Source organism: Elephas maximus, chromosome 7, assembly GCF_024166365.1.
Source record: "Elephas maximus indicus isolate mEleMax1 chromosome 7, mEleMax1 primary haplotype, whole genome shotgun sequence".
Classification (NCBI taxonomy): Eukaryota; Metazoa; Chordata; class Mammalia; order Proboscidea; family Elephantidae; genus Elephas; species Elephas maximus.
The window spans coordinates 48,644,800-48,672,474 of NC_064825.1; the positions used below are offsets into that span (position 1 = coordinate 48,644,800).

At 40.8% G+C, this 27,675-nt stretch overlaps 1 protein-coding gene and 1 long non-coding RNA gene across 2 annotated transcripts in view; both read right to left on the reverse strand.

Moving 5' to 3' along the window:
• The window catches only part of MRPL48 (mitochondrial ribosomal protein L48), a 99,431-nt gene that overhangs the window by 9,307 nt on the left and 62,449 nt on the right, over nucleotides 1–27,675 (reverse strand). Inside the window, exons 5-6 of the mRNA XM_049889852.1 lie at nucleotides 19,572–19,660; nucleotides 6,819–6,988 (exon numbers count right to left, since the gene is read on the reverse strand). Of these exons, the coding sequence (XP_049745809.1) occupies nucleotides 6,819–6,988; nucleotides 19,572–19,660 (259 nt within the window). The remainder of the gene's footprint in view (nucleotides 1–6,818; nucleotides 6,989–19,571; nucleotides 19,661–27,675) is intronic.
• On the reverse strand, nucleotides 20,204–25,919 carry LOC126078993 (uncharacterized). The gene is made up of 2 exons (XR_007518180.1): nucleotides 25,253–25,919; nucleotides 20,204–21,456 (listed from the first exon to the last, which is right to left on the reverse strand). It is a non-coding gene; the product is annotated as an uncharacterized LOC126078993 (long non-coding RNA).

The window sequence follows — 27,675 nt, forward strand, 5'->3', positions numbered from 1 at the left end:
TCAATCAATGGTTTTTAATTAATTAAAAACATATTCATTAAACTTTAGGAAAAGTACACCACACAACTGGACTGTGTAGTCATATTTAAGATCCTGTGGCAGCTGACTAAATGTCCCCCATGTGGCAGGCCTTGTGTTAGGTGCTGAAGAAATAAAGAACACAGTCCTCATCTACAAGGAATGCACAGACTGGGTACAGGGGGAAGGAGGTACTGATATGTAAGGAGATCATATGACCCAGAGCACTAAATGCCATGATAGAGGTATGTTGCCAAGCGCTGAAAGAGCAACCAACCCTCTGGGGCATCAGAAAAAGATAAAGCACATCCTTAGGCCTAAAACAAGTGAAGTACCGTTGGCTGTGACAGTTAAAGTCACAGTTTATTATCAAATCTTCTAAAGAGCACTTTTAGCACAGTTATACTTCAGGGTATGAAGGTTTTTAAGTTTTAAAGGTTTAAAAGGTTCAAATTTGGCTAACAATTTAAAATAAGACCCTATATAATTAAAAATACTGGGGTTAGGCAGAACTGGGTTTAAATCCGGGCAACTTACTCATTCTGTAATTTTTGGCAAATTACTTAACCCTCTGAGCCTTGGTTTCCTCATTTGTAAAATAAAATATACTAACACTTAAGTTATAGAGTTGTGAAAATGAAATGTGTAAGGAACTATAATTTTTGCCATATCCACATTCTGTGCAGTGTACTACCATGCCATAATGGCAAAGTACCAAAACTACAATTTACTTAATGTTTTTAGTTAAATGAACTTTTTTTTTTTTTAATTAATTTAAAAAATAAATTTGAGATATGGAGCAACTGGAACTCTTATGTTGCTGGTGGGAATGTAAAATGGTACAGTCACTTTGGAAAACAGTCTGGAAGTTTCTTATAAATTTAAAAATATATTTAATATCCAACCCAGGAATACCACTCCTAAAGAAATGAAAACTATGGTTTCACAAAAGCGTGTACATGTTTATAGTAGCTTAATTCATAATTGCCAAAGACTAGAAACAGCTCAGATGCCCTTCAGCTGATGAATGGATAAACAAACTCTGTGTACATGCAGCCAGTGAAATGCTACTCACCAACAAAAGGGAACAAACTGCTGATACAGGAAACAACATGGAAGAATCTTAAATGCATTATGCTCGTAAAAGAACCCAAATTCAAAAGGATACATACTGTATCCTTTATCCATTTATACGACATTCTGAAAAAGACAAAACTATAGGGACAGAAAACAGATCAGTGGTTGCCAAGGACTGGGGGTCAGGGAAGGAGCTGACTACAAAAAAGCAGGAGGAAATTTTTTGGGATGGTGAAAATATTTTATATTTTTATTATGGTGGTATTTATTCAACTGCGTGCATTTATTAAAACTCAGAACTGTTCACAAAAGGGTAAATTTTACTGAGTGTAAATTATACCTCAAAAAACTTAAGAAAACTCGATTTTAGCGGTGTAAATGCAAAACCACTATCAGCTGCCATAAATAGAAGGTAAGTTAAAAATAAATACAATGAAAACAAAATAATGTTACACAAGTCTAGCTAGATACTACTGCCTGTCAAAGACTAAGCCTGAGGTCCCTCTGTTACAAAGATTAGGAAGTGCTACAATGGTGTTAAATACATACCAGCAGCACAGTGAGAATTTCTTCTTGACATAATTAGGTTGAATGAGAATTTAAAAGGGAAGAAATTTCTCAACATGTGATTTAATGTTATTTAAGGCAAACCAGAGAACATCCCACACTTTGTGAAACACTAAGATACGTAAAGTGCCTGGCCTAGAGTGGGTAGTCAGTAAATGCTGGTTTCCTTCCTGTACAGTTTTTCAGCATATCCAATGAAAAGCAGAGCAGGCAAAGAATACCTAAATAAATGGAGAGATATTCAGAGTTCATTAATCAGAGGACTCGAAATAGGTAAGATGTCCATTACCCCCAAATTGATCTACTGATTCAGTGCAATCCAATTCAAAACCCCATCAGGTTTTTTTCTGTAGAAATCAACAAGCTGATTTTAAAATTGATTTGGAAAACTAAAGGACCTACAACAGTCAAAACGATTTTCAAAAAGAGAAACAGTATTTACCACGGCCTCCACCAGACTGAGTCCAGTACAACAAGATGGTACCACCATTGACTGCTCTGACAGGGATCACAATAGAGGGTCCCAGACAGAGCTAGAGAAAAATATAGAACAAAATTCTAACTCAAAAAGAGAGACCAGACTTACTGGCCTGACGGAGGCTGGAGAAACCCTGAGAGTATGGACCCTGGACACCCTTTCAGCTCAGTAATGAGGCCACTCCTGAGGTTCACCCTTCAGCCAAAGATTGAACAGGCCCATGGAACAAAACAACACTAAAGGGGCACACCAGCCCTGGGACAGGGACTGGAAAGTAGGAGGGAACAGGAAAGCTGGTAATAGGGAACCCAGATTTTTTTTTTTTTAATAATTTTGATTGTGCTTTAAGTGAAAGTTTACAAATCAAGTTAGTCTCTCACATATAAACTTACATAAAAAAAAAAACACACATACACCTTACTAAATACTCCCATTTACTCTCCCCCTTTTTTTTAATGAGTCAGCCCGCTCCCTCCCTCCAGTCTCTCCTTTCATGACCTTTTTGCCTGTTTCTAACCCTCTCTACCCTCCCATCTCCCCTCCAGACCAGGAGATGCCAACACAGTCTCAAGTGTCCACCTGATACAAGTAGCTCACTCCTCATCAGCATCTCTCCCCAACCCATTGTCCAGTCCATTCCATGTCTGATGAGCTTTCTTCGGGAATGGTTCCTGTCCTGGGCCAACAGAAGGTTTGGGGACCATGACTGCCGGGATTCTTCTAGTCTCAGTCAGACCATTAAGTCTGGTCTTTTTATGAGAATTTGGGGTCTGCATCCCACTGTTCTCTTGCTCCCTCAGGGGTTCTCTGTTGTGCTCCCTGTCAGGGCAGTCATCGGTTGTGGCTGGGCACCATCTAGTTCTGGTCCCAGGTTGATGTAGTCTCTGGTTTATGTGGTCCTTTCTGTCTCTTGGGCTCATAATTATCTTGTGACCTTGGTGTTCTTCATTCTCTTTTGATCCAGGTGGACTGAGACCAATTGTTAGCGTTTAAGACCCCAGACACCACACTTCAAAGTGGGATGCAGAATGTTTTCTTAATAGAATTTATTTTGCCAATTGACTTAGATGTCCCCTGAAGCCATAGTCCCCAAATCCCCGCCCTTGCTCCGCTGACCTTTGAAGCATTCAGTTTATCCAGGAAACTTCTTTGCTTTTGGTCCAGTCCAGTTGAGCTGACCTTCCCTGTATTGAGTATTGTCCTTCCCTTCACCTAAAGTAGTTCTTATCTACTATCTAATCGGTAAATAACCTTCTCCCACCCTCCCTCCCTCCCCCCTCTCATAACCACAAAAGAATGTGTTCTTCTCAGTTTATACTATTTCTCAAGATCTTATAATAGTGGTCTTATACAATATTTGTCCTGTTGCATCTGACTAATTTCACTTAGCATAATACCTTCCACGTTCCTCCATGTTATGAAATGTTTCACAGGTTCATCACTGTTCTTTATTGATGCATAGTATTCCATTGTGTGAGTATACCATAATTTATTTATCCATTCATCCGTTGATGGACACCTTGGTTGATTCCAGCTCTTTGCTATTGTAAACAGAGCTGCAATAAACGTGAGTGTGCATATATCTGTTCGTGTAAAGGCTCTTATTTCTCTAGGATATATTCCGAGGAGTGGGATTTCTGGGTTGTATTTCTAACTTTTTAAGGAAACACCAGATAGATTTCCAAAGTGGTTGTACCATTTGACATTCCCACCAGCAGTGTATAAGAGTTCCAATCTCTCCGCAGCCTCTGCAACATTTATTATTTTGTGTTTTTTGGATTAATGCCAGCCTTGTTGGAGTGAGATGGAATCTCGTTGTAGTTTTAATTTGCATTTCTCTAATGGCTAATGATCGAGAGCATTTTCTCTAATGGCTAATGATCGAGAGCATTTTCTCATGTATCTGTTAGCCACCTGAATATCTTCTTTAGTGAAGTGCATGTTCATATCCTTTGCCCAATTTTTAATTGGGTTGTTTGTCTTTTTGTGGTTGAGTTTTAACAGAATCATATAGATTTTAGAGATCAGGCGCTGGTCGGAGATGTCATAGCTGAAAATTCTTTCCCAATCTGTAGGTGGTCTTTTTACTCTTTTGGTGAAGTCTTTAGATGAGCATTGGTGTTTGATTTTTAGGAGCTCCCAGTTATCTGGTTTCTCTTCGTCATTTTTAGTAACGTTTTGTATTCTGTTTATGCCTTGTATTAGGGCTCCTAACGTCCCCATTTTTTCTTCCATGATCTTTATCGTTTTAATCTTTATGTTTAGGTCTTTGATCCACTTGGAGTTAGTTTTTGTGCATGGTGTGAGGTATGGGTCCTGTTTCATTTTTTTGCAAATGGATATCCAGTTATGCCAGCACCATTTGTTAAAAAGACTATCTTTTCCCCAATTAACTGACACTGGGCCTTTGTCAAATATCAGCTGCTCATATGTGGATGGATTTATATCTAGGTTCTCAGTTCTGTTCCACTGGTCTATGTGTCTGTTGTTGTACCAGTACCAGGCTGTTTTGACTACTGTGGCTGTATAACAGGTTCTGAAATCAGGTAGAGTGAGGCCTCCCACTTTCTTCTACTTTTTCAGTAATGCTTTACTTATCCAGGGCTTCTTTCCCTTCCATATGAAGTTGGTGATTTGTTCCTCCATCACATTAAAAAATGACATTGGAATTTGGATTGGAAGTGCATTGTATGTATAGATGGCTTTTGGTAGAACAGACATTTTTACTATCTTAAGTCTTCCTATCCATGAGCAAGGTATGTTTTTCCACTTAAGTATGTCCTTTTTAATTTCTTGTAGTAGAGCTTTGTAGTTTTCTTTGTATAGGTCTTTTACATCCTTGGTAAGATTTATTCCTAAGTATTTTATCTTCTTGTGGGGGGAACCCAGGTTTGAGAAGGGAGAGTGTTGACATGTTGTGGGGTTAACTAATGCCATATAACAATGTGTGTACTAACTGATGAGAAACTAGTTTGTTCTGTAAACCTTCATCTAAAGTTCAGTCAGTCCCTGAGTCGTAGCAACCCCATGACAATGGAACGAAACACTGCCTGGTCCAACTGCAGATCAGACCATTGTGATTTTTCATTGGCTGATTTTTTGAAGATCACCAGGCCTTTCTTCCTAATCCAAATTAGTTTAGGAGCTCTGCTGAAACCTGCTCAGCATCGTAGCAATACGCAAGCTTCCAGTGACAGATGGGTAGTGTCTGGGCTTGAGGTGCATTGGCCGAGAATCAAGCCAGGTCTGCCTTCATACACAGATAGGGGGATAGATACACAAACGAGTGTAACAGAATAGAGTCCAGAAATAGACGCCCACATATGTGATCAAAGACTTTCAACAAAGGTGCTTAGAAAATTCACTGGAGAAAGAAAGTCTTTTAAACAAATGTTGTTGGAACAATTGGACATCCATACACACACACACGAACAAAAAAAAGAACCTCTTACACCATATACAAAAATAACTCAAAATGGGTCATTGACCTAAATGTAAAACTTAAAACTATAGGACTTTTAGGAGATATTCTTTGTGACCTTGGGTAAGGAAAAGATTTCTTAAACAAACACCAAAACACAAACCATAAAAGAAAAAACTGATAAACTGGACATTATCAAACAAAGATTTCTGCTCTTCAAAATACAGTTAAGAAGATGACAAGACATAGACTGACTTATCTGCAAAATACATTACTTATCTGCAAAACACATATCTGAAAAACAATGGGTATGCAAAATATATAAAGAACTCTCAACTCAGTTTCAAAAATGAATAAAAGATTTGAAGACACTTCACCAAAGAGAATATGCAGATGGCAAATAAACACATGAAAAGATGCTCAGCATCATTATCCATTAGGGAAGTACAAATTAAAACTACTATGAGATAGCACAATATACCCATTAGAATTGCTTTTTAAAAAGTGACAATACCAAGTGCTGACCAAGATGAGGAGCTACTAGACTTTCATACATTGTTGGTGGGAATACGAAATGATGCAGCCACTTCAGAAAACAGTCTGGCAGGTTATTATAAAGTTAAATATATACTTAACATACAATCCAAAAACTTCAGTCCTAGGTAATTACCCGAAAGAAAAGAAGATATGGCCACACAAAACGTAAATAAGAATGCTTCTAGCAGCTTTATTCATAATCACCAGTAAACTGGAAACAACCCAAGTGTACATCAGCTACTGAATAGATAAGCCAGTTAAGGTCCACACATACAATTGAATACTACTCAGCAATAAAATACTTGCAACAACACAGATGAATCTCAAAAGCGTTATGCTAAGTAAAAGAGGTCAGATACAAACAGTTACATACTGTATGATTCTATTTACATGTTATTCTGGGGAAGTTAAAACAATAGGGACAAAAAATATGATCAGTGATTGCCAGGGACTGGAGGGTGGGAGGGAGGAGACTGACCACACCTGGGCACTGGGGAGCTTTTTGGGGAAATGGAACTATTCTATATTTTGATTGTGGTGGTAAGTATACAACTGTATATATTTGTCAAAATTCATAGAACTATACACCTAAAAAGAGTGAATTTTACTACAAGTAAATCATATGTCAAAAACCTGAGTTAAAAAAAAAAAAAATCAGAGCATGCTACCCATGCCAAGAATATTCCATGCAAAGACACCCTTCATATGCACGCTTCATACCTTTCCTCGACTTTAATGGAGAGGCCATTGCAGAGGTTGTGAACATACCGGGCGTAACTCTCTGCCAGGGCCATGTCATATGCACTCAGGTGAATGTTTACAGTACCATACTCATAATCTGTCCCCAAATTAATGGGTTTCACTTCTACTTTTGCCTTCTTCTTCTTGGGCTGGACAGAAAACAAAGAGAGAAAGAAACAAATCAAGGTATTATACAAGAAATTCTAATAATAACCATCTTGATATAAAGAAGAACCAATCTTTCAAATAAACGTGTTTACCGTTTTACTCTCTGGTCACCATATCTATAAACTGAAGTCCTCCTAGGAAGAACTGGTAACTTCTCTTACTGGTCTCAGCTGTGACATCAGCCAATGAAAGGAAAGGGAATACTGTTGGCATTACTTTAACATGAATGTATGTGACTATCTTCTGCTATTAACTTGCTGTGAGACTCATCTCCCATCTCTGGCCTTCAGTTTCCTATTTATAAAATGATGGGGTTGTGCTAAATCAAAGATTCTTAACATGGAACCCCTGATAGATTTCAAGACATCTGTGAACCCCCAAAATTATATGCGTGCACATTTTTCTGAAGAGAGAATCCCTGGCTTTCATCAGAATCTTAAAGAACAGATTTCAGGAACTAAAATCCAGACCTCCTGACAATGAATACTGGAATTTTCCCATTGCAGTCCCTGCGTTACTAACACTGTTAACAGAGGTGGCCACCCCACGGTGCTATAAGTGAGAAGCCAGCTTCTATAGACCAACCATCAAGGCCTGTCTGTCTCTTCCACGGAGCCCGCCACACCAGTGGCCAAATGCAGCAATCAGGACTTCTCATCATGACAGTCAGCACTGCAGCTAGAGCTGTGAAGAATGCTCAAGTCCAGAATGCAATGCGGAGCGGCTGAAATTTTCCAGCAGAGAGGGGAGGAGCTTCTCTGAAGCCTGCAGGAGGCTTTGCTAAGGCAGGGAAAATGCCAGGCTCTTTAAAGGTGTCACTTTAAGAGAAGAACAACAACAACAAAAAAAAGCAGAGCTGATTCCAGTATCCCCCTTGGCATCTTACCTGCTTTTCCGTGTTGGCCTAGATCTGTCCAGACCAATCCGCACCATCAGGAGCCCATTCTTATATTTCAGTCCTGAGCCAGGACACAGCATAGCCAGCAAAGAGTTTGACTACGTATAATACCAGTTCCTATAATTTTATCTGCACAGTCTCTCTCATATTCACCCTTTCTTCTCTATTCCTACTGCCTGAGTACAGGCCCTCATGACTGCCATGGGAAGCTATTAAAGATACTTGTGCAAGAGATATACATGATCAGTGCTGTGTTTTGGGAAGGCCATCTTGGCTGCACAGGGCAGAGAGGCAGGCTAGGAGAAAAGTGGCTGGACAGTGGCAGAGAAAATGGACTACTGACCACTAGCAAATTTTGGCACTCCTATTACTAGCCTGGATTCACTGTGGGATGGCCAAAGTTGGCCATTCTTATGTCCCTGTAGAATTGTACTTGGTTCCCAAAATGGGCCATGGGATAAATTATTAAACTTGTACAAAAATGTCCACATTATCACCCCTATTTTACAGACACAAAACCAAGGTCTTCTGAATGAAACTGATCTACCCAAGGTTACTGGAAAACTTTTCTGGGAAAGAGCAGATAAGAGAAAGAAAGCACATTAGAATCACAGGCTTCGAAAGGATCTTTGCTGTTATTGTTGTTAGGTACTGTAGAGCTAGTTCCAACTCATAGCAACGCTATGTCCAACAGAATGAAATGTTGCCCAGTCCTGTGCCATTCTCACAATTGTTGCTATGTTTGAGCCCACTGTTGCAGCCATTGTGTCAGTCTGTCTAGCTGAGAGTCTTCCTCTTTTTCACTGATCCTCTACCAAGCATGATTCCTTCTCCAGGGACTGGTCCCTCCTGATAACATGTCCAAAGTAAGTGAGATGAAGTTTCACCATCCTCGCTTCCGGGGAGCTTTCTGGCTGTCCTTCTTTCAACAGAGATTTGTTTGGGATCTTAAGAGATCATTTAGTCTCTCCTTTCTTCCCTCCATAATTTTTCACAAGGAAGAAGTTGAGGCCCAGGAGGAGGAAATGGCTTGTTAAGGTTACAATAGTAAGGGAATGGGAAAGGTAACTACTTTATGCCTAGTCATGGCTGGAAGCTGAGTCTTTGCCTCCAAGCCCAGGGTCTCTCCTCCAGCTCCTGCTAAAGTGATACTGCCTACCTATTACTAAGGGGAACATTCTGAAGGAGAGGAAAGTTTGGAAGGATTGTGTTGTCCTAATCCTCAAACAAAAAGGCTGATATGCCTGCCACATATTCAGCTTCTAGAAATAACAAAATTTACACCTGGGGACTCTGAACAGTCCATAGAGCTCTGAAGTGTCCATAAAGATTGAATGATGTTTAGAACTTAATGTGGCATAGTTGATTGACGCAAACCAGACAGGAGGCTTGGTTCTGACTGGGGCAGCAAGCTGCTTAAAGAGCACTAGCCTTACATGGAAGTCAAAGAAACATCTAGGCTCAAATCCTGACTATCTTTGTATTTACTACATGATATTGGGTGATTTCTCTAGGCCTCAGTTTCCTCATCCAGAACACCTAAAATCATTGTGAAGCTCAGTAAACAGCAAATTCATATAAAATGGAAAAAGCAAACACTTTAAATGGGTTCTGACCACTCTCAATTCAAATATTAGCTCTGGAAATTAGTAGCCACCTGGCAAATCATTTAATCTCTCATATTCCTTATATGTAAAACAGGGTCTTTAATAACCATAGGATATTCTGAAGATTAGATAAAATACATCATTTGTAATATCATAAAATAATGCTTTAAAGCCTCACACATAGTAGTTACAGCACCTAGTATATAGTAGTTACTCACTAAATGGTATCTTAAAAAAAGATGGAGTAATATCCATAAATAGGACATTATTATTACTATAAATTGGAGGTAAGCATCCTCCTGATATCTTATTGGTATTCTTTATAGAATGAAGCATTTATTAAGCACTTGCTGTGTGGAAAGTCCTTTTTCCACCACTGCAAAAGACACCAAAGAAATAGAAAACACAGTCCCAGCCATCAAGGGCCTTGTAATGCAGAGACAGATAAAAGACACACATGAGAGGGCAGAGTCTCTTCTATTTAATCATAAAGAGAACCCGACCTCCTGTGTGGGAGGTGAATCCAACATAACTACCTTCCCTGCATCCTACCAATTAAATGCCTAAGAGAAACCCAAGGGCAACTACCTCGGGTGGGTGCAGCTGAAAGGGGCACAGTCAGTACCCCTAGGTTTTTAGCATGATACACACAGACCTCCATGACCCAGACCCGCCTACTTCTTGGGCCTCATCTCCCCTCAACCCCTGGTGCCCACTTGAGACTCCAGGATTAGCAAACTGCCAAAAGTTTCCCAACTTCATCTCCATAATCATGCCCACTGCTTCCCCCTTTCCTATTCCTGGCTATAATGTGGACATGACGGCTAAAGAGGGAGCAGCCATCTTGGACCAAAGACAGAGGCAGCATGATAGTATGGCAAAAAAAAAAAAAAAAATGCTGGAATATCTATTTTTACTTTTATGTGAGAGTGATATAAATTTCTATGCAGCTTAGGCCCCTATTATTGTGGGTCTCTCTATTATGGCTGCCAACCCTCTATCCTAACTTATATAAGAAGTTAGTATGTCTCATTTATCTTTGTATCCCTAGAGCCTGGCAATATTAAGTGTTGATACTTTTTTGTTTAGTTGAATTGAATTCTGGTTCTGGTTTTGTTATTTACTAGCCATACGGTCGTAAAGATATCATTTAGGTTCCTAAATCAATTTCCTTTTCCGCCCTGCCTACCTCATAGGATTGCTGGTGAATCAAAAGGCATGGTTTTCAAATTTGTTCTGATTGCAAAGGGCTTAAAACATCCTTTTTATCTTTGTGAAACATCATGAACTATTTTTATTAACACATTTTCATCATATACAACAAGAATAACTTTACTAGCAGAAAACATGGTTATATTATATACACGGAGTCCTCTGCATCTTGTAAAACATGAAAGCACATACGAGTGTCTCTGTTAATACTTATTTTCATCAAGTAAAACTGATAGGAGAAAAACTTGAGATTTAGAAAATTCTATCCATTAACTTAATGTTTTCTAAAATTTGGAAAAGCCTGTTGTTATTGAACTTGAGGAGGGGTTCAGCTCTAGGACCACCAGAGTTCCAAGGGAGTGTAGTTTGAGAGGCTCTGAGATGAGAATGTGAAAGTACTTTGAAAATGGAAAGGGATCATTACGATTATTCACATCAAATACAAATCCATCTAAAAATCTGACACAGTTGTCTTAGCAGAACAGACAAGGCAGGGTAAGACTTTCAGTGGGCTGGAGGACTGGGGGCAAAGAGTTTCACAGGAGTCACTCCCTGTGCCTAGAAAAGCCCTGGAGAACTTTTCTTTTTAAATTGTACTTTAGATGAAGGTTTACAGAGCAAACTAGTTTCTCAATAGACAGTTAGCACACATATTGTTTTATGACATTGGTTAACACTCTCCCTTCTCAACCTTGGGTTCCCTATTACCAGCTTTCCTGTTCCCTCCTGCCTTCTGGTCCCCACCCCAGGGCTGGTGTGTCCCTTTAGCCTCATTTTGTTTTATGGGCCTGTCCATTCTTTGGCTGAAGGGTGAACTTCAGGAGTGACTTCATTACTGATTTGAAAGGGTGTCTGGGGGCCATACTCTCAGGGTTTCTTTTTGAGTTAGAATTTTGCTCTACATTTTCTCCAGCTCTGTCTGGGACCCTCTATTGTGATCCCTCTCAAAGCAGTCAGTCAGTGGTGGTAGCTGGGCACCATCTAGTACTAGGTTCAGTCTGGTGGAGACCATGGTAGATGTGGTCCATTAGTCCTTTGGACTAATCTTTCCCTTGTATATTTAGTTTTCTTCATTCTTCCTTGCTCCCGAAGGGACGAGATCAGTGTAGTATCCTAGATGGCTGCTCACAGGCTTTTAAGACCCCAGACACTACTCACCAAAGTAAAGTGTAGAACATTTTCTTTATAAACTATATAATGCCAATTGAGCCAGATGTTCCCAAGACCATGGTCCCCATAGACCTCAGCCCAGCAATTCAGTCCCTTAGGATGTATCTATGGAGTTTCCACGACTTTGCCTTGTACAAGTTGTGCTGGCTTCCTCTGGAGAACTTTTTTATATTCTTTATAGCCTCAGTGTCAGCGGCTACCCAAGCAAATGGATATTCCTAGAGGAGTGTCTTGTTCAACTTTACATGCCCAGTTCCAAGCATACAGATGCCATTTAATAAATATCTGCTGCGGCGAAGTCTGTGACACCTTCACGGACCCTTTCAAAGAGAATTGCTTGTTTATCTTTGCTGTCTTGCTGGTTCATTCCTCTTGTAATGCATTTACCACAATGTATCTAGTTACATATTTATTTATTTATTGTTACGGTTGAGAATACAAAGCAGAACATAAACCAATTCAACGATTTCTGTGTACAGTTCAGTGACACCGATTACATTCTTCAAGTTGTGTAACGATTCTTAACGCTCCTTTTCTGAGTTGTTCCTCCCCCATTAACATAAACTCACTGCCCCCTAAGTTTTCTATCTAATCTTTCGAGTTGTTGTCAATTTGATCCCATTTAGATAGTTCCTAGGAGAGCACAATGTTCAAGGTAGACATTCTTTATTAATTAAGCTAAACTACTATTTGGTTTAAAGAAGATTTCAGGGGATATTTTTCTAGTTACATTTTTAAGTATTATCTTTCCCAGCAGAATGTAAGCTTTTTGTGGGAAAAGACTGTGTTCCATTCATCTGAGCATCATCAGAACTCAGCGCAGTACCTGGCACATAGTAGATGCTCAAGGATGAATTTTCTTTTCAATGAGTTACAAGAAACAGACTTGAGAGAAAACATGGATGCTAGTATAAAACAACTCTCCCTAAACCAGTCCTATAATCTGTGTTTGGCCTTACAGTCACTAGACCAGGAAAACCAGTCTTTCTGCACCCAGCAAGCTAGAACTGTCACTATAAAGTGAGTCTGATCTGCTGATTTTTCTGGGACTGGTGCCACAGTCTCCTTACAGACATGTGGCTACAACAAAATAAATAGGTGTAAAAAATGACAGTCACTTCCTTTAAGTCAACAGTAAAAACAGCAGGCCGTGTCCAAGGGAATCTTGATTCCTAGGAGCCATTCAATAAGGAGGAAGGAAACTGCCTGAGTTACGACAGACACATCTTACTCTCTTGTCCCAGGGCCTGGAAAAATAAGAACATACAACAGCAATTGACAGCAATTTATGCTACCTCCATTTCATCCTCCCATATCTTCCTCATGGCAATCCTCTGATTCTTGGGCTGCTATTAGCTGAAGATTGAAGGCTGGACCACAGCTGAAGGCAAGTAAGTGGTCTGAGGAAAAATGACCAAGTACTATACAAATGTGAGGGACAATTACTATTATTTCTGTCAAATATAAATCACTAGGAAAAAAAAATCTAAAGCCTTTTAAATTCAACAGAATGACGCAGGGCCCTGAGGGAATAATGAGATCTACAGACACAGTGCTAGGTCTGAGATGCGGCGTGAAATGTGATCCCTTAATGCCATGGGTCAAGCTGGGTCTTGCAGGATGAGCACCACAGAGTAAAAGATGGACCTCATCCCATGCAGAGGAAAGCACATGTGCAAAGGCAGAGCATCAAGAAAGAGCATGAGTGTTTGGGAAAATGTGCCTGAAACATAGGGTAAAAAAAGGGAAATCACTGAGGAGGCTGGGGCCACATTGTGAAGGACCTGGAATACCACAATTTGTTGTCATCCCTGATGCTGTCATGCAAGGGGAAGCTTCATGCTCATCTCTCCTCTCACTACATCCTCAGAGAAGCATTAGGGACAGGGCACAGGATGGAGGAATGGGAACCAACCTAGAGGTATAAGCCAGGCCATGCAAGAAAGAAAAAGGCAAAACCAGGATTCACAGGGAAAGCTGAGATGAAGCAGATGTCCTTTTACTTCCCACGGTTCTGGAGTCACAAGACTAAGTGTGGGACCTTTGGAAGGAGGAATGAAGGGATTATACCACCAGAAATGGGGCAAGAACTGGACATTTTGTGCAGCAGAATTAACTTGTCTCGGGGACATTGGGCTCTAGAAAGTAGACAGGCCAGACTGAGACCCAGACAGGAAGAAATGAAATCTGGTTGCTAATTGTTTTTTTCTAGGCTTAGGGAGAGAAAGAAAGGGGGCCACAAGATTCCTTCTACCTTATCCAGGTCAATTCCCCAGGGCAGTAAAAGAGACAAGGACTTGGGGCAGAGCCTCTGTAAACTAACAGATGAGTGCTTTCATTGTATTGTCCCTTGCAAAAAGGGAGGAGCCTGGAAGCAGCTTCCACCAATATCTGGCACTACTGCCCTAGCACCCTGAGGCACTGAATGAATGACATCAAAAAAAACAAAACGAAACAAAACCTGCAGCCCTAACCAAAGGGAGCATCTTTACCCTCAAGCACCCAAAGTCATCCGGAGCCAGCTGTTTGCAAACAGTGGGGCTGTGATTGCCAGTTCTGATTTGCAAAGCCTCAGGCAGCTCCCATAGCTGCATTTCAGTTCAGCTCAATCAATGTTTACTGCTTCCTGCTTGATGCCAGGCCCTGTGCTGGACACTGAGGATACAGAGAAAAATGAGACATGGCCTCTGTCCTATGGAGCTCACAATTTAGAAGGGGAGCTCATCATCAAAACATAAGCAGTGAGCCCTGTGACAGTGGAAGCACAAGCAACTGTGGCAGCTCACGGTAGTGCAAGTAAACCAGTCTGGGAAATCCAGGGAGGCTTCTCAGAAGAGGAGATTCATTCTTGTCCCTCCTCACTCTGCTTTCTCGGTGGGGTTTAAAGGTTGAGGAGGAGTTAGCAAGAAGGGAAGAACCTCTTCCAAGTAGGCAGAAGGCATGTAAGAAGCCTTAAAAGAGCATGATGAGTTGGACAAAAAGCATGAGGCACAATGCAGCTAAAGTGTGGTATCCACGAGATGGGTGAAGAGGCTGGAGAGGACAATGGGGACAGATGGCATTACGCTGCCTTTTATATCAAGCTAAGGACTGGGTCCGTATATGCAGAAAATTGTCTTAGAGGGAGGATACCAAGAAATTAAAAAACAAAAACAAAAAAAAACCCAAACAAAACTAATTGTATTTCCAGCTAATTTATGTGGGACTTTTAGAAGGGGGATGTCCCAAAATAAAAAAACTCCAGCAACTCACTTTAAGGTGTCACAACTCAGTAAGGGTGTAAATAAATCACTCTTCTGAATTTTAATGGCACTTTGTACTCTTCTTTTAACACTTGCCACTTTCTGCCTGGGAGCATACTTATCTGTGTCTTATTTCCTCTACTGGTTCACCTGCACCCTCAGAGCATGAACTAGTTCTTGTTCATTTTTTCTGTAAGATTTGATTTTAACCCACTCTGAATGGGCAACATCCCCAACAGTGCCTAGCACATAAAAGATGTTCAATAAATATTTCACAGCATCATAGAGTCACATGATATCAAGAGCTGAAAGACTCTTTTTAAGTTGGAAAGCATAGCCATTAAAACAGACCCAAATGAACAGATGAACTTTATTGCATCTTAAAAATATTGCCCATAGGTCTTAGGAATCATCTGGCCTTGTTTCTGTAGCTAGACAACTCTCAGATCTTACTTATTAGCCTGTTGAATGGTTCCTTTTTTCAGGGACATAGGTATCATCCAACAATTTTTGGACATCCTTGTTTTTAACTGTTGTGGCTTGCTGAATTAAATCAACTGAATTTGATACAAGTTACATGTCATTTCCTTCAGGGATTAACTCATCTTTCTGGGCTTGGGAGCCTGGTGGTACAGTGGTTAAGAGCTTGGCTGCTAACAAAGAGGCTGGCAGTTCGAATCCACAAGCTGCTCTTTGGAAACCCTATGGTGCAGTTCTACTCTGTCCTATAGGGTTGCTATGAGTCAAAATCAACTCAATGGCAACGGGTTTGGGTTTGGTTCTGGGCTTAAAATACTGAACAAATAACACCTGGCCTCATCCAAACGCTATGGATGTATTTTTTCACCCAAGAAGTTTCAGATTTCAACAGGAGACCCACTCTCCTGAATAATGGTGTTGATGGGAACGTGAGCATACACAGACCTCATCTTGTAACAGAAGCCCAGCATAACAGCCTTGACTGTGTTCTGTACACTACTATAGATAGTGCAAACTATAGCCAGTTCCTTTCTATTTCCCCACCCTTTGTCAACAAGAAGCCTCTTCTTTTTCTTTCCGAGGAAACTGAGTTCTACACTGATGTGAATGAAGTCCTTCCGCAAGGTTTCCCTCCCAGGGGATGCATTATTGCCCTTCACAATAACTGCGCATCGCTTCAGGGTGACGTCAACATTTTCTGGAAATGTCTGCTAAGAATGGTCTTCATTCTCGCAGTAGATGTGGCAAAGAGGTTACAGATTCTTAAAGATACTCTAGTCCAGGATTTCTCAACCTTTGTGAAAAGTCTGGTAAAAGATATAGAGTCTTCTCAGAACAATTCACACACAGGAAAATTTTACATACAATTTCCAGGCTCACCGTGCCTAGGCGGTAAGGTAACTTAGCCAAAGTCACTAAGCTGAGAAGTGGCAGAACGAGGCCTAGAACACAAGTTCCCTGGTTTCCACTTCAGTTCTCTTCCCATTACAAAGGAAAAATTTTAGTAGGGCACCTGTTTCCTCAGACCTGGCAATGCTTCTCTCATGAAATTCCTTGGTATTAGGATAATGCTCAGGAGAACACAGGAAGTTTAGTGGCTTCTGAAGCTCAAATACAGTGGTGTTAGACCCCTGCCAATGAAAGAGAGGCAATGGGAGATGTACGCCGTTGTGTGGGAGCATTAACGTAAGCCAAAAAACCAAAGGCGATGTTGAAGTCTCCCCAAGTAGAACGGCAAAATTTTCCTAATTGTACTGTTTACAGGAAATGATGGAATCAAAACTCAAAGCCAGATCTTTCAACTTTCAGGCCAGTGTTGTGTCCATTCCATCATAAAATCCTCTGGACAAGCACAGAAACCTAACCACATAGAAGCAATCATGCAGCTGGGGCCAGAGAAATTGGCTAAATACTCTTACTATACTTAGAACTAACTGCCAGCTATCTGTGATAATAAATTCAAAATCATATATATTTTAATATCCTAGAGAAATAAGAGTTGACATACGAACAGATATATGCACACCCATGTTCACTGCAGCACTGTTTACAATAGTAAAAAGATGGAAACAACCTAGATGCCCATCAACAGACAAACAGATAAACAAATTATGGTATATTCATACAATAGAATACTACACAACGATAAAGAACAATGACGAATGCGCCAAACATCTCACGACATGAATGAATCTGGTACGCATTATGCTAAGTGAAATTAGTCAGTTGCAAAAGGACAAATACTGTATGAGACCACTATTATAAGAACTCAAGAACAGGTTTAAACACAGAAGAAAATATTCTTTGACGGTTACGAGAGTGGGCAGAGAGGGAGAGAGGAATTCACTAACTAGAGAGTAAACAAGAATCATCTTAGGTGAAGGGAAGGACAACACACAATACAGGGGAAGTCAGCACAACTGGGCTAATCCAAAAGCTAAGAAGTTTCCTGAACACAACCAAACACCTTGTGGGACAGAGTAGCAGAGGCAGGGATCTGGGGATGATGGTTTCAGGGGACATCTAGGTCAACTGGCATAACAAACTTTATTAAGAAAATGTTTTGCATCCCATTTTGGTGAGTGGCGTCTGGGGTATTATAAGCTAGCAAACAGCCATCTAAGATGCATCACTTGGTTCCAACCCCACCTGGAGCAAAGGAGAATGGTGCCTGGCTACCACCAATGACCACCCTTGACTGGGAACATAACAGAGAGTCCCTGATGGACCAGGAGAAAAGTGGGGTGCAGAACTCAAATCCTAGCAAAAAGACCAGACTTAATGGTCTGACTGAGGCTGGGGGGACCCTGGAAGACATGGCCCCCAGACTCTTTGTTAGCCTAGAACTGAAACCATTCCCGAAGCCAATTATTCAAAGATTAGACTGGACTATAAAGACATAAAATAATACTTGTGAAGAGAATGCTTCTTAGCTAAGCAGATACATGAGACTAAATGGGTAGCTCCTGTCCAGAGGCAAGATGAGAAAGCAAAAAGGGAAAGGAGCTGGTTGAATGGACACAGGAAATCTCGGGTGGAAAGGAGAGTATGCTGTCACATTATAGGGAGAGCAACTAGAGTCACAACATGTGTATAAATTTTTGCATAAGAAACCAACGTGAACTGTAAACTTTCACTTATAACATAATAAAAAAAAGAGGAAAAAAAAAAAGCTTGTGAGCGGTCATCTAAGATGCATTAATTGGTCTCAACTCGCTTGGAGCAAAGGAGAATGAAGAATACCAAAGACACAAGGAAAATTTAGCCCAAGAGACAGAATGGGGCACATAAACCAGAGACTCCATCAGGCTGAGACCAGAAGAACTAGATGGAGCCCAGCTACCACCAATGACAGCCCTGACAGAGAACACAACAGAGAGTCCCTGACGGAGCAGGGGAAAAGTATGGTGCAGAACTCAAATTCAGATAAGAAGACCAGACTTAATGGTCTGCCTGAAACTGGAAGAACTCTCAAAGCCATGGCCCCCAGATGCTCTGTTAGCCCAGAACTAAAACCATTCCCGAAGCCCATTCTTCAGACAAAGATTAGCCTGGACTGTAAAACACAGAATAATACTCGTGAAGAGTATGTTTCTTAAGTAACACATTCTTAAGTAGTCAGACCAAATGGATGGCTCCTGTTCCGAGGCAGGGTGAGAACGCAGAAAGGGATGGAAGCTGATTGGATGGACACGGGAAACCCAGGGTGGAAAGGGCGAGTGTACTGTCACATTGTAGGGATTGCAACTAGTATCATATACCAATATGTATATAGATTTTTGTATGAGAAATTAACTTGAACCGTAAACTTTCACCTAAAGCACAAAAAAAAAAGGATGGTGGCAAATAATGAATCCAACTAAACATAGTCTAAGGCTCAAAGTGAAAATCTGATTGCATTATACAGTATACATGTTATAAACTTGGAAAAAGTCTATAAGCATTATAACCGATGAAACCAGGAGGTTTGAGGAGTGAGGAAGGAAGAAATATGAAAGAACTAATCATGTCTTCATAGCAGATGAATATCATTTAAAAATAATTTGTGTAGTTAAGAAATTTAAAGATTCAAAAAAAAAAAAGATCATATATATTTTAAACCTGCAAAAATTATAAAAATCAGCTATTTGGCTAAAAATGTCAATTTCCCTCTACTAGCCACAAGCCATTCATTCATCTCAACTGAATTTATATTTCAACTCTGAGGCCCATACTGCACTAAGTACTAAGATGATATTAAAAATTACCACAAATAGTAAAATCAACTCATTCGTTTTTCACTGTGATAACCTGGCCTATGGTAGAAATATCTCCAGTCTAGATAACCTCCACACTAAATAACCAGAGAGAACTGAGGAGAAATTCCTATCCTTTCTACCCAACCAGTACATATCTGATTTTGGGGTCTTTGCAAAAGCTGTACCCTATCCTTTTCTAAAGGCACCCCTCCTCTTACCTGTTGTGCTGTAACTAGGTGCTTGTATCTTCCAATGCCATGGGTGGGTTTTGTTTTGTAGTGCCGACTGGTACTCAATAGAAAGCCACCTAAAAAAGAGAAAATTAAAACTGTTTCTAAGCTCCTCCAGGGATAGGCAGATCGTACATGAGGAGGCAACTTCTTCACCACAGGCAGGGGATATGTGGGAATACAGGGCCTCTTGTTGGTTTAAAAAAATCATAGATATTTCTTGATTCTGGACTGGGTCTCAGTTTACCCGTTTTTTTTCTCCTTTTGGCACCTGGGATATAGCTAATCCCCACCACCCATCCTTCTTTGAGGAATTCTCTCCCACCAGAGCCACTGGTGAGTGGGGGAATAAAATATTTTATATTCGCAGAGGGCTCCCCTCTCCTCTTGTCCCTCAACAGGTAATGGCCCTTTTGAAGTTTTCTAATGGGGATCATATAGAGAAAGAAACAGGGGGCAAAAATAACCAGCAAAGAAGAGAATGACAGAGTTCCAGAAAGCTTTAAAAACCATCTCATCTGGTCTATTTGTGCTGATATGGAACAATCGTTAACATATCTTAAGTAAACAAAAGCAAAAATGAAAATAAAAATCTAAGGTATAGAAGGGTGCATGTTTATAAAACCAAAAAAAAAAAAAAAAAAAACCAAACCCCATTGCTGTTGAGTCGATTCCGATGCATAGCAACCCTACAGGACAGAGTAGAACTGTCCCATAGGGTTTCCAAGTCTGTAATCTTTACAGAAGCAGACTGCTGCATCTTTCTCTGGCACAGCGGCTAGTGGGTTCAAACTGCTGACCTTTTGGTTAGCAGCCAAGCACTTAACCACTGCGCTACCAGGGCTCCACTGCATGTGTATACTCCACCCTCCAAAAAAACAAACCCATTGCCGCTGAGTCAATTCCAACTTATGTGGCCACTCCATGCGTTACAGAGTAGAACTGAGCTCAGTAGGGTTTTCTTGGCTGTAATCTTACTGAAACAGATGGCCAGGCCTTTCTTCTGCAGCACCATGGGTAGGTTCAAACTGCCAACCTTTCAGTTAGTAGTTGAGTACAAACTGCACCACCCAGGGTCCTCTATATGTCTAATACTACTAGGTAAAAAAAAAAAAAGAATACCTATGTATATGTACATTGTGGTAGACCCAGACACGAGCCGCTCAGATTCCCCTTCGCTGAAGGACTTGCTGCCCAGCTGTGAGCTGTGCCATCAGCAGACAGCTCCTTCAGAGTCAGCCTCAGCCACAGGTCACACCCCTCCCAGGGTTGCCCATATCCACTGACTAAGCATGGGTTAAGCAAGGTAGGGATATGAAGGCCTGACCGTTTTGGCTCAATGTGGGACAACTCTGACAGACGATATTCACTCCAAAGCTCCCTGTCACTTTGACCACGGCTTTGTTGGTCCTACGTCTGAATCTAACTTCTCCTTCTGCCCAATCCTGCATCCTCCCCCTTCCTTTCCCAGGAGTTAATCCTTCATAAACACCTTACACTCCAAACTCCATTTCAGTGTCTACTTCTGCAGCATAATATAAAGTATTAAGAGCTCCCTCAAAGGATACATAAAATACTAGTCATAGTGGTCAACTCCTGGGAGGGAAACTGGGAATCTGGCGATCAGAGAGGGAAACTTTTTATCACTTGTACTTTTTGAACTTTTACCATGTTCATGTATTACTTTCACAAAATAAAATTTAAAACAAGCTTTTAAGCAACATGATGATAACATGGCTATTATTTGCTACAGGCTTACCATATGCCTCTGCTAATGCTTTATATATGAAGAGATATATAAATATACACACATACATATACATAACTTCTCCTTTAATCCTCACGGTTATTATCCTCATCACAAATTCAAAACCTGCAGCAAAAAAAAATGTGACGAATTGATTTAAGGTCATCCAGCAAGTAAGAGGCAGAGCTGCAATTTAAACGCAGGTCTACCTAACTGAACACCTGTGTCCATAAGCATTAGGTTATAATACTTGAATTTCTGGAATGCAAAATACAACTAGACCGGATGTTTTCTAGCTGTGATCTTAGTTCCTTATCTCTAGATAAGAAACTAGCCCTACACACCTTTGCTTTGTCTGTCTGTATGTCTGTCTCTCCTGCTTCCTCTCTACTTTCTGGAGAACTAGTCCTAGGTTCTGCTCCCTTTCCTCCTGGCTCCTGGGATGCTACCCTTGTCTTTGCAGGATGACCACTCTGTAGAGGGATAAACACAAAATGTATGGAGAAGTCTAAGTGACATCAGGTGAAAGACTGCTTAGGCCTTCTTTCCCTAAGTGGGTTTCCAAGCAGGTTGGCTCTGTGTGGGGACAGAGATAGTCCTGGCTTCAAAGAATGTCTCTGAATTTACAGTACACATTATTTCATCAACACAATGCAGGGATATCCCTTCCATGATATCTGTTACTCCACACTTACTATTACATGCCAACAACTATATGGACACTGGGGCAGTTACAAAGATGAATAAAACATGCTACTTGTCCTTGAGACACTCAAGGTATACTAGGGGTGGTGATGGGAAAGGAGATAATTACCTTACAGTGTACAAAGTGCTTTGATGGAGTTGTGAGCAATGTTGTCAATATCCAAAGGAAAGAACACCTAACTATGCCCTGTGTAGGGGTGGAGCTAGGGAGGGGTAAGGGTGGAGCGAATACAGGTGAACAGGTTCAGAAAATACAGGTGAACAGGTTCAGAAAGAGTAGCAGTTTACCATGCAAGGAAGAGGGTGGTATTTTTGGCCAGAGGCTCTCAAAGAGCACTGAATATACCTGAGGTGTCCTCTTGCTGTTGCCCCAATTCCATCTCTCTGAATCTAAGACCTTTAACCTTTTGGACTTCAGCCTCCAGACTCTGCAATCTGGGACCTCACCCAAGGAGTTGATGTCCAAATCCCCCTGATGGGTACACAACGATCCTCAGACCAGAGGAGCCTTGCAGAAGAATCTCATTCAACAAGATTTTGCTATGACCTCAAAATATGACCTTCTAAAAAAGCACTGGACCCTCTAAAATATGTTCATTCTTTCAACAAATATTACTCACCAGAGTAGCCAATGTAATTGTAACCTCACAATGATGTGAATGGCACACTCCAGAGTTGTACAATGGACAACCAACCTAACATCCATGACAGGATTGATTCCTACCAAGCACTGCCCTAGAAGCCTGGGCTACACCAATGAACAAAGAATGACAAAGCCCCTGTGACAGTGGGGAAACAGACAGTAATTACAATGCAGGGTGATAAGGGCTATGGTAAGGGCCATACATGGGTGGTGCACTTAGCCTGGACTTGCAGAGTCAAGGAAGGATTCTTAGAGCAGGTGGTTTTTAAGTAAAACTTGGAAGAATGACAAGGAGTTAGACAGAAGGAAATACAAATAGTGAGCAGAAGAACCAGAGAGAATTTCAAGGCAGAGTATAAGGAGGAGCGTAAGAGATGAGCTCAGAGAAACAGGCAAGGCTTAGGGAGGGCTTATATTATTGAGTACTTATGATATGCCAGAGCCCTGGTGGCGCAGTGGTTAAGCGTTTGGCTGCTAACGAAAAGGTCAACAGTTTGAATCCACCAGCTGCTCCTTAGAAACCCTGTGGGGCAGTTCTACTCTGTCCTGTAGGGTCGGTATGAATCAGAATTGACTTGATGGCAATGGGTTCGGTTTTTTTTTTTTAATGATATGCCAGGCACTGTGCAGAGAGCTGGGGAAATCATAGTGAACAAGGCCAACAAAACTCTGCTTGTGGAGCTTACAGTCTAGTGGGAGGAGGAAATCATTAACAGAATAGTCACAAAATAAACATAAAAAAACAAATTGTGACAAACGCTAAAAAGGAAAAGCACAGAAAACTATGGCAATACAATTGGTAGACCTATTTAGACGGGCGTATTGGAGAAGCGCTCTCTGAAAAAATAACATTTAAACTGAGACCAGAATTCAGAAGAAAATAATAATAATGGTTATCCCCCAGGGAGGGAGTAAGGGACTAAGTAGCTAGAAGGCAGGGGAGAGAGGCTTACTTTTTACCTTATACTCTTGTACCCCTTATATTTTGTTCCATGTACATGCTCTACCTATTTAAAAATTTAAATAAAATTGAGACCTCAAGAGAAAGATGTGGCAGCCTTAGAAATTCTATCGGCAGTTCTACTCTGTCCTCCAGGACAGAGCTGGAATTGATTCGATGGTAGTGGGTTTGGTTTGTTGGTTTGGTGGGACCTAAAAGGCAGCTAGGAGTTTATGAGGTAAAAAATGGAGGATGAATGTCCTGGGCAGGAGGAAATTTATGTACAAAGGTCCTAATGCAGGACAAAATAAAAAAAACAACCCATTGCTGTTGAGTCAATTTCAGTTCACAGCAATCCCCATATGATACAGAGTAGAACTCTTCTATAGGGTTTTCTTGGCTGTAATCTCAATAGAAGCAGATTGCCAGGCCTCTCTTTCAAGGTATAGCTGGGGGTGGTTCAAACTGCCAACTCTATTAGGTTAGTAGTTGAGTATAAATTGTCTGAACTACCCAAGGACCTAGGCGGACACCACTTGGCATATTTAAGGAAGAGAAAGACCGCCAGAGTGGCTGAAGCAAAAGGAGAGGCGTGCAGAGTGCATCAGAGACATCAGTGGTGATACAGAACCAGCCATGCTGGGTCTTGGTAAGGGTGTGGATTTCATCCTGAATAGCCACAAACAGGGAAATTATATGTTCTGAAGTATGGTTTAAAAAGATTACTTTGGTTGTTGTATAGAGGAGCAGGAATGTGGATGGAAGATTACAGCTAAAGCCTCAGCTAAGGTATTGGTGGACATATTCCTGCACCCTCCCTCTCTATTCCACCTTCTATAAAGCTGACAAAATATTCCTTCTTCTTCTTCTTTTTTTTTTTTTTTTTGGTGAAAATATATGCAGCAAAACATACACCAATTCAACAATTTCTCCATGTACAATTCAGTGATACTGATTACGTTCTTCAAACTGTGCCACCTTTCTTGATATCCTTTTCCAAATTATTTCATCATCATTAACTTAAACTTACTGCCCCCTAAGCTTCTTATCTACCCTTTCCAGTTGCTGTTGCCAATCTGATCACAAATAAATAATTCTTTAAAACATCACAACACTCAAGGCAAACATTTTTTACACTAATTAACGATTCGACGGCAGTGGGTTTTTGGTATTGTTTGGTTTAAAGATGATTTCAAGGAACAGTTTTGGTTTAAGGTTTAAAGATGTCCTCAGGGCAATAAAAAAAAAAAAAAAAACCCATAAACCCGTTGTTATCGAGTCGATTCCGACTCATAGTGACCCTACAGGACAAAGTAGAACTGCCCCATAGAGTTTCCAAGAAGTGCCTGGTGGATTCGAACTGCCGACCTTTTGGTTAGCAGCTGTAGCACTTAACCACTACACCACCAGGGTTTCCACTCAGGGCAATAGTGGGGAAGGAGGGGTCATCCAGCTTCAATAGCTCCAGAAAATCTGGAACCCATGAAAATTTGAAATTCTGTTTCTCATCTTTTGATCAGGATTCTTCTATACAGTCTTTGATCAAAGTGTTCAGTAATGGGAGCTGGGCACCATTCAGTACTTCTTGTCTCATGGCAAAGGACACAGCTGTTCAAGGAGTTAATTATACTCACATTTCAGTTCCTATTCTGATTTCCGATCCTCCTTCTTCTGACAGAGTAATCCCTTTAACGAACAAATCTAATCATGTTATTCTCTTTCATTAACTCACATTAACTCTACCATTTATTCATTCCACACACTGGTGAGACAATGAATAAGAAAGAGGTCTTTGCCATATTTTCAAGTATTTGATGGATGTCCACCGACCAAAGGTCAAACTCTCTAAGTAAACATATAAGGACTTTTATTTTATAATCTGGTTCCTACTACACCCCTCCAGGCTTTCAAAACCCTGCTCCACAGCCACATAGCTACACTTGCCATTGTGTACAAGCCATACAGTTTTCTGCCTCTGTGCCTTGCTAGGCTGTTCCTCCTGCTGGACTACATTTCTCTGATCAGTGAAATCCAACACAGCCTCTGAGGCCAGCTCAAGTGTCACTTTTTCTGTGAAACTCTTCTGCACTACACATACAAAGATCATCAAGAATTTACTTCAACAGTTATAGCTCTCCCATGCCTCCATTAGATAGTAAAACATTTTGTGTAAATAAAAAACTCATGCGCCAATCAACATCTTTAAGTACACAGAAATTCAATCACCCACTGATGGTCTCAACCAGCAGAACCAAAACTGATCTTTGAGATGATGAAGCACTTAGTTAAAAGTGCTAGAAATGCTTGCCTCAGCCTCTCTTCTACTGGAATTCCTTGGCAAGGCGGCATTTTCACACTCATCTGGGGCAATTCCTATAATTAGAGCAGATGGCTAATTAAAAAGCCAGTTCAAACTACTGTTAAATTAACTATTTTCCCCCTTCAATGAAAGGTTTTGGTCGAATTACCAGTGGTTAAACTGCTTAATTAGCCAGTTGTTTTCATTATAAAATTTATAAGTTTGAAAGCCTCTGATTTCCAATAAGTTCAACTGAGAGGCTGGTTTTTTCCCCCTGCTCTGTGTCATTAAGCTGAGTTTCCTGCTATCACATTAACGTGCAGCCTCCTGAGAGAACTGACAACTCTTTTCACTGAATGAAGACACAGAACCCCAGGGTTTCAATAAGAGGCTTTGAAAATCTCTCGATTACTACATTTACAGGGTGTAACCATGCACTGGCTTACCTTACATCCCCTGCCTTTCATTTATATATGCCAGAGCCAACTGCCCTTCAAAGTTCTTGTTTACTAAACTGGGAACTAGATTCTTCAAACCAGGATGGCAGTAAACAGCTTTATTTTATTTCCCCTTCAATACTGGAACAAGCATTTTTAGCAGGGCTGTGCACGTAAAAAAAACTGGGAACTAGATTCTTCAAACCAGGATGGCAGTAAAGAGCTTCATTTTATTTCCCCTTCAATACTGGAACAAGCATTTTTAGCAGAGCTGTGCACGTAAAGAAAGGGGAAAAAATGTGGGCAGCCCCAGCGAAGGATCTAATTACGGGATATTTTCTCCGTTCAACAGAATGTAAGGTCTTCAAGTGCAGATACAATGCCAATATCTGGCAAACAGTATGTGTTCAATAAATGTATATTTAAAAAAAGTTCTTACGATATTTTGTGTAGACAATCTGCAATGATTTGTTCCTGGCAGCTGCCTACTTTTTTCAAAGTGCTGCCCTTTTCGAACTTCTTTTAGTTCTTCTAATTATACTTAACTACCTGGACTTGAATATGTTTCTCACTTTTTTGTTCATGCTCTGAGAGCACTCTGAGTTCCCTTCATTTTACCTTTTTATATATATTTACTGCTACCTCTCTAACCCCACCGTCAACTCAATTCGGACTCATAGAGACCCTACGGGACAGAGTGAGTAGAACTGCTCCATAGGGTTTTCAAGGCTGTAAAGCTTTACAGAAGCAGACTGCAACATCTTTCTTCTGCGGATCAGCTGACGGGTTTGAACTTCCAACCTTTTGGTTAGCAGCCCAGCACCTTAACCACTGCATCTGCAGGGCTCATGTCTACTCTATGTACATTTAAATCAACAAAAAAAGATAGTCAACACAATCAGGCCCATCCCCTGAATAGAGCAGCTGGGATGGTACCCCGGGGCCCACACAGGTGAAGGTAGGTATGGGCACTGCTCCTGTATTGTTTCTGAACATCATTTTAATACAGTTTTGAAATTTCTGGCTTTAAAGATATCTATGAGGGAGGCAGGGCCAAGATGGTGGAGTAGTCAGATACTTCCTGTGGTCCCTCTTACAGCAAAGAACTAAAACACCAAGTGAATCAATTATATATGACTTTTTTTTAGGAGCCCAGAACATCAAAGACAAAGTTGAAGAGTTAGACTGAGTGGCAGGGAGAGGGAGAGACAGTTCAGAAGCAGTGAGGATTTGCCAGACCTGACTTGGCAGGCACCCTGCAGGCTGGATAATCTGGCACATGTGGGCTGATGCAAGCAGTAGCACTCAGGACGCGTTTTCC